This window comes from Myiozetetes cayanensis, unplaced genomic scaffold, assembly GCF_022539395.1.
Source record: "Myiozetetes cayanensis isolate MyiCay16 unplaced genomic scaffold, myiCay2020 scf786, whole genome shotgun sequence".
Lineage (NCBI taxonomy): Eukaryota > Metazoa > Chordata > Aves > Passeriformes > Tyrannidae > Myiozetetes > Myiozetetes cayanensis.
In genome coordinates, this window is record NW_026088060.1 from 1 (window position 1) to 7,492 (window position 7,492).

A 7,492-nucleotide genomic window follows, 5' to 3' on the forward strand; every position below is an offset into this window, starting at 1 on the left:
GAGGAGAGGCCGAGAGAGCTGAGACTGCAGGAGACAGGGCTGGACAGGGGGGTGTCATCAATGGGTGTAAATCCCTGCTGGAAGGGAAGGAAGATGAATAATGACAGCTCTTGTCAGTAATGCACTTGTGCAGGAGGAGAAGCCACAGGCACAGGGGAAAAGAAATGGAATTCTTTGGCAAAGAAGGGAAGTGCAGCACCTCAATGTATTCTGACACAGCTGAACCTTTTCTTTTATATGCCATTTATTAATAAAACAAACTGTATCACTAAAATCCAGGTTTTATTCTTTGGTCCTCTTTGTCTCTGGGAAAGGAGAGGGGAGTGGAGTGCAATGTTTACATTAAAGCTCATTTATCACACTTAGAGCAAGAATATTCCAAGCTACAGGACAGGGAACATGCATGGAACTGTTTAACAAACTATTACACCCCTTTCTCAAACCTATCCCACTTCCCAAACTTTTTACAGACTATCTTGTATTGCTCTATTATTGCTAATTTTTAATCAGTATATAGTCCATGGATAAAGATAGCACAAGGAGTCTTTTCCTCTCAGTTTTCCCTTTGGTAACAGGTATTCAGTGCATGGAATCCTTCCACAGGATGTGGCAGCTCCTTCTTTCCCTGTCCCTGAGTGTCCCAGGCCGTTTGCTGGATTGCAGCGTTATCTCTGAGGCCTCTGGCTGTGCAGCTGCTTCTGGCTGCTTAGGCTGAACACCTTTGGGGTCTCCAGAGTTTCTGGGGAGGGGTCAGCCCAGGCAGGAGGAATGTCTAAGGGTCAATTGAATCAATTGTTTTCAAGTAATTCATCTCTTATTGGGATAAGATTTTGGTGTCCTGGTGGAGAAGGAATGGCCCAGGAGGTGGCCATGAACCAGCGTGGGAAAAGGGACCAGAAGTCTCGAGACTAGGATTGGGAAAAGTGTTGTGATGAAGAACAAGGAGGTGACTCTTTCTGTGTCCCCAGCACTGGCCATGTCCCAGGTGAGGTCTGTGGGCACTTCTGGGCTCCCTGGTTGGAAAATCACATGGAGTGAGTGGAGCCTGGCCAGGGAATGGCCACAAAGATCCTGAAGGGGCTGGAGCACCTTGGCTAGAGGAGAGGCTGAGAGAGCTGGGAGTGGCAGGAGCCAAGGCTGGGCAGGGCAGTGTCCTCAGTGGGGGTGAATCCCTGGTGGCAGGGAAGGAAGTGGAGGGAGCCCAGCTCTTGTCAGCAGAGCACACGGGCAGGACAAGGGGCCACTGGTAACAGGGAAAAGAAATGGAATTCTTTGGCAAAGAAGGGAAGTGCAGCACCTCAATGTATTCTGACACAGCTGAACCTTTTCTTTTATACACCATTTATTAATAAAACAAACTGTACCACTAAAATCCACGTTTTATTCTTTGGTCCTCTTTGTCTCTGGGAAAGAAGGGGGAGTGGAGTGCAATGTTCACATTAAAGCTCATTTATCACACTTAGAGCAAGAATATTACAAGATACAGGACAGGGAACATGCATTGAACTGTTTAACAAACTATTACACCCCTTTCTCAAACCTTCCCACTTCCCAAAGTTTTTACAGACTATCTTGTATTGCTCTATTATTGTTAATTATTAATCTGTCTGTAGTCCCTGGATAAAGATAGCACAAGGAGTCTTTTCCTCCCAGTTTTCCCTTTGGTAACAGGCATTCAGTGCATGGAATCCTTCCACAGGATGTGGCAGCTCCTTCTTTCCCTGTCCCTGAGTGTCCCAGGCCGTTTGCTGGATTGCAGCGTTATCTCTGAGGCCTCTGGCTGTGCAGCTGCTTCTGGCTGCTTAGGCTGAACACCTTTGGGGTCTCCAGAGTTTCTGGGGAGGGGTCAGCCCAGGCAGGAGGAATGTCTAAGGGTCAATTGAATCAATTGTTTTCATATAAATAATCTCTTATTGGGTCAAGATTTTGGTATCCTGGTGGAGAAGGAATGGCCCAGGAGGTGGCCATGAACCAGTGTGGGAAAAGGGCCCAGAAATCTCCAGGCCAGGATTGGGAAAAGTGTTGTGATGAAGAACAGGGAGGTGACTCTTCCTGTGTCCCCAGCACTGGCCATGTCCCATGTGAGGTCTGTGGGCACTTCTGGGCTCCCTGGTTGGAAAATCACATGGAGTGAGTGGAGCCTGGCCAGGGAATGGCCACAAAGATCCTGAAGGGGCTGGAGCATCTTGGCTAGAGGAGAGGCTGAGAGAGCTGGGAGTGGCAGGAGCCAAGGCTGGGCAGGGCAGTGTCATCAGTGGGGGTGAATCCCTGGTGGCAGGGAAGGGAGTGGAGGGAGCCCAGCTCTTGTCAGCAGAGCACACGGGCAGGACAAGGGGCCACTGGTGATATGGAAAAGAGATGGAATTCCATGGGCAGAGAAGACAAACCTTGTTCTGTGTGAGGGAGGTCACAGAATGGAAGAGGAGTCTCTGTCCTGGCAGATCTAACACTGAACTGGCCCTGGTCCTGGAAAAACTGTTCTTCCTGGTTTTGCTTGAGCAGGAGAGTTGAAGCACTTGAACTGCAGAGCTCCTGCCAAATGGAACCATTTTGTGACTGCTTGGAGGGTTTGAGAGTCCTGCTGGGTTAGAGAGTTGGAACTGGCCCAGAGAGACTTTGGCAGAGGTGTGTGCAGGAGAGCATTGTGGTGTCAAGGCCCTTGCTGTAGCAAGTGATGGGATTGTCCCATGTTCTGGAAGGTCCCCTCCATCCCCCTTCCATTGCCCATGTGTGTTAGAGCTGGTGACAGATTTGCTAAGAAGGGTGTTATGACCCTTTCCAACTCCCCAGTGGCCTCTTGATCCCCAGCATTGTGTTGGATGAGGATGAGAGAGCAATTGGAATTAAAAATAGAAGAGTCATGTCACGGTTTGATGCAGAAGAACTTTATTGAGATAAAAGAGACAAAAGACAGGAGATAGAATGGAAGGGATCCGGTGTGAGGTGCAAGTAGAGCGATCATGTGTTGAGGTCATTTGGTTGTATCAGGTTTTGCAGAGCCCCGAGCTGGTGGTGTGAGGGGGTTGTGGAGGACCCTCAGCAGATGGAGCCCCTGGTGCCGTAGCAGCCCAGGCCTCCCAGGCCGTAGCCAAAGGCACGGGCAGAGCCGGGGCCGTAGCCAAAGGCCCCAAAGGCGCCGGAGATGGGCTGTCCCTGGGCATTGAGCTCCGTGCCCAGGGCAGCCCCTGCGCTGGATCCGACGGCGGAGCTCTGGGGGAAGGAGGTCATGATGGGCCCTGGCAGGGTGACGAGCACGGGGGAGGGCTGGATGAGGACGGTGGAGTCCTGGCACTGGGTGACACAGGGCTGGTTGCAGCTGTTGGCCAGCGGGGTGGGTGCGCAGGGGCGGCAGAGGTCGTAGCAGGCCATGGGTGTGGTGTGGAGGGGCCCTGTGAGGGCAGGGAAGAGAAGAGAAGAGAAGGGAAGAGCAGAGCAGAGCAGAGAGGGGGCTGAGGCAGCGCAGGGCCGTGGGGGTGCGAGGGGCGGTGTTGCAGGAGGGCGAGGCAGTGGGGAGGCTGCTGTGGGGCTGTGGGGAGGCGTGAGGGCTGCTGAGGCTGGGGCAGAGCGTGCTGGGAGAGAGGGGCCAGGGGGGCGGTGTGGCAGGAGCAGGAGGGGGTTGTCAGGGGCTGCAGGCTCACCTGGTTGGCGGCACAGAAGGCAGGAGAAGGCGTCAGGAGAAGCGTGTGAGGGAGAGAGGCGCTGGGCCGGCTTTTATGCAGCTCCCGCAGGGCGGCACAGCCTTGGCCCAGGCCCTTGGGGCATTTCTCAGGCAGCAGCTCTTGCCTGACCCAGCCTGGCCAGTCCTGAACTGGGCGTGTTTTCTTTCCCACCTCTGCAATGACCTGTCCTGCCCTTGAGGCCGTGTCCATCTGCCCTTGGTGGCAGCTTTCAAGGGACAGTTGGTGTTTGGGAGCAGTTCCGTGGAATCTGCGTCTCCAGCAGGGCTGAATCAGCAGTGGAAGCCTTGGAGCATTTGGGTGTCAGCAGTGAGGTCACCCCATGTTCTCATGTGCTCTCATTTGTGGGTGTGTTGTGGAGCGTGGACCCTCTTCTTTTGTACACCTGGGTGTAAATAAATCCCTGGGCTGCACCCAGGAATGCCAGGGGAACTCATTGATGTACTCTGTGATGTGAACTGTATTTCCTGACCTGATCAAGAAATCCAATGAACATGGAACAAATTGGGCTGGATCCCTTTGTTTCCAGGCTGGTCTGTGATGTCACTGCGCTGATTCCACATTGAAGCCGTGAGGTTTCCTGCACATGACCCGTCAGTTTTAGTGTTGTGGTCCTGTGAGCAATTGCCAGTGGAAGGTCAGTGAGCTCCTCCTTCCTCCTCTGTCATTGTGTGGGCATTCCTTTGTGGAATTCTGGGATTCATGTCCTGCCCTTGAGGCCGTGTCCCTCTGACCTTGGCAGCAGCTTTTCACTGTGAGTATTGGAGACCAAAGGCTGGAGTTGATGGTGTTTGTCAGGGAGGGCTGGAGATATGAGCAAAGCTTTGGAGAGGTGGGGTGTGATCAGTGAGGTCCCCCCGTGTCCCTCGTGTGCTGTGGTTTGGGGGGTGTTGTGAGGAGGGGCCCCAAAGCATCCCAGCCCTGTCAGGCTGGGCTGTACCTTTTTAGCTGCACCAGACATGAGGAGCTGCCCCTTGCACTGCAGTCATTGCTCCCCTCCTTGGTTCCATCTCTGCCAGCCTGTCCCTATCCCTGGCCTTTCCCAGTGGGATTGGGAAAGCAGTGCCTGTGATTCAGGGAGGCCTCCCGTGCTCCCCCAGTCTCGTGTTGGTTCATCCGTAGCGCTGGTCTGAGCTGGGCCCAGCAAGGTCCCACTCTGGGCTCCCAGTGCTGGGCTCTGCTGGGACACGTGGGAAGGGCAAGTGGGGAAGGGTGAGGAGAACAAGCCCCGTGAGGAGCAGTGGCAGGGACTGGGGCTGTTGGATTTTCAGCAGGAGAGGGGTGAACTGGTTGCTCTCTGGAGTTCCCTGAATGGGGCTCAGAACAAGGGCAGTGTCAGTGTTGTGTCCCTGCTACCAAGCCATGGGAGGAGAGAAAATGGCTCAAGTTGCCCCAGGGGAGGCTGAGTTGCCTCTATGGGAAAGATCCTGCAAGGGAAGGGTTGTCAGTTCTTGGCAGAGGCTGCCCAGGGCAGTGGTGGAGTCACCATCCCTGGAGGGCTGTAAATGCCGTGTGGATGTGGCACTTGGGGACATGGGTGAAGTGGTGGCTTTGGCTGTGCTGGGGAAATGTTTGGACTCAATGATCTTTTGCACAGAAATCATGGAATCACAGAATATTGTGAGCTGGAAGGCTCCCCTCAGGATCATGGAATGCAACTCCCGACTCTGGCAGGGCAGCCCAGCAATCCCACTGTGTCCTTGAAAGTCTTCTGTATCCCCTTTTAGAAATCAAGACAGGCTTGGTGCTGTGCCCACTGCCCTGGAGAGCCTGTTCCAGTGCTCAGCCACCCTCTGGGTGAAAACCTCTTCCTTTATATCCACCCTAACCCTCCCCTGCCTCAGCTCCAGCCATTTCCTCGAGTGCTGTCCCTGCCCCTGCACTGCCCCTGCAGATCTGGGTGAGCTCAGCTCTTGGTAGGGATGCCCTCGGGCAGGAGGGGAGAAATGGGCACAGGGCAATCAGATGGAATTCCTCTGGCAAGGAAGGCAGGGATTTTCCAGTGTGAGGGTGGCTACAGCATGGAAGAATTGGTGGGGTCTCTGTCCTGCAGAGCTAAAAGTGCACTGACCAAAGTCCTGCAAGTGCTGCTCTGTCTGGCCCTTCTTCAGCAGGGGGTTTGAAGCACTTGCTCTCCAGAGTTGCTGCCAAACAGGAGGTTGGTTGAGAGGGCTGAAGGGTCCTGCTGTGGCAGAAAGTTTGTGCAGTGTGTGCAGGAGCACAGAGCCTTTGGTGTGGTGTGCTCAGGTGAGACCATTGTGTTGTGGGAGCCTTTGGTATAGCAGGTGATTTTTAAAATTTTTTTTTGTGCCATGTTCTGGAAGGTCCGCCACCCTGTGCAGTCTGTGTGTTAGTGCTGGTGGCACCTTTGTTATGAAAGATCCTGTAGCACTTTTCCACCCACCCCAATGGCCTGTTGATGCCTCGCTTTTTTTATGTGAGTTTCAGGGGCCATTAAAACAAAACAAGAAGACTCATCAGAGTTTGTGATGCAGGAGAAGTTTATTGAGACAAAAGAGAGAAAAGGAACAAGGAGCCAGGGGAAGGGATGTGGTCTGAGGTGCCAGGAGGGCGACCATCAGCCGAGGTCCTTCCCTTGCAGGAGATTTCTCCAGAGCCTTTGGCTGGAGATGAATCCCTGTTGCAGGTGGAGGATTGCAGGTGGCGGGTGGTTGGTGTAGGGGCAGTAGTTTGGGGGCTCAGCAGGTGGAGCAGCCCCTGGTGCCGTAGCAGCCCAGGCCTCCCAGGCCGTAGCCAAAGGCACGGGCAGAGCCGAGGCCGTAGCCAAAGGCCCCAAAGGCGCCGGAGATGGGCTGTCCCTGGGCATTGAGCTCCGTGCCCAGGGCAGCCCCTGCGCTGGATCCGACGGCGGAGCTCTGGGGGAAGGAGGTCATGATGGGCCCTGGCAGGGTGACGCGCACGGGGGAGGGCTGGATGAGGACGGTGGAGTCCTGGCACTGGGTGACACAGGGCTGGTTGCAGCTGTTGGCCAGCGGGGTGGGTGCGCAGGGGCGGCAGAGGTCGTAGCAGGCCATGGGTGTGGTGTGGAGGGGCCCTGTGAGGGCAGGGAAGAGAAGAGAAGGGAAGAGAAGGGAAGAGCAGAGCAGAGCAGAGAGGGGGCTGAGGCAGCCCAGGGCCGTGGGGGTGCGAGGGGCGGTGTTGCAGGAGGGCGAGGCAGTGGGGAGGCTGCTGTGGGGCTGTGGGGAGGCGTGAGGGCTGCTGAGGCTGGGGCAGAGCGTGCTGGGAGAGAGGGGCCAGGGGGGCGGTGTGGCAGGAGCAGGACGGGGTTGTCAGGGGCTGCAGGCTCACCTGGTTGGCGGCACAGAAGGCAGGAGAAGGCGTCAGGAGAAGCGTGTGAGGGAGAGAGGCGCTGGGCCGGCTTTTCTGCAGCTCCCGCAGGGGCGGCACAGCCTTGGCCCAGCACTGTCAGCTGGCGGCAGCTTGGAGGGCTTGGTTTGTGGGAGGCTTGGGTTGTTGGAGGTGTGTCAGGGAGGGCTGAAGAAACACCCAGAGCCCAGGAGAGGTGTGATGTCATCAGGGAGGTGATTTGGTGACCCTCGTGTGCTGTGGTTTGTGGGTGCTTTGTGCTGACTGGGATCCCTCTTGTTCTGTGGGACTGGCTGTCCCTCAGTGCTTGTGTTGCACCCAGGAATGCTGAGGGAGCCATTTGATGGCCTGAGGAGGACACTGCAGGACCTTGGAAAGGTCAAAGTGCCGGGCAGCCCTTCCTGATGGATGAAGAAGAGCTCATGCCCTTGTATTTTGAATTGGGATCAAGAGAGAGGATCTGAAAATCCAGAGGTTGCTCAGGCTGA

The 7,492-nt window shown here is 55.3% G+C and overlaps 2 protein-coding genes across 2 annotated transcripts; both read right to left on the bottom strand.

The window, feature by feature from the left end:
* Positions 1-3,036: 3,036 nt before the first annotated feature.
* Positions 3,037-3,389, bottom strand: LOC126652358 (feather keratin 4-like). Its single transcript, XM_050339100.1, has one exon. It carries the CDS (start codon positions 3,367-3,369, stop codon positions 3,037-3,039), a length of 333 nt encoding a protein of 110 aa, XP_050195057.1. The 5' UTR covers positions 3,370-3,389.
* Positions 3,390-6,362: 2,973 nt separating this feature from the next.
* Positions 6,363-6,732, bottom strand: LOC126652357 (feather keratin 4-like). The gene has a single exon (XM_050339099.1). The coding sequence runs from the start codon at positions 6,710-6,712 to the stop codon at positions 6,377-6,379; it is 336 nt and encodes a 111-aa protein (XP_050195056.1). The 5' UTR covers positions 6,713-6,732; the 3' UTR covers positions 6,363-6,376.
* Positions 6,733-7,492: the final 760 nt, after the last annotated feature.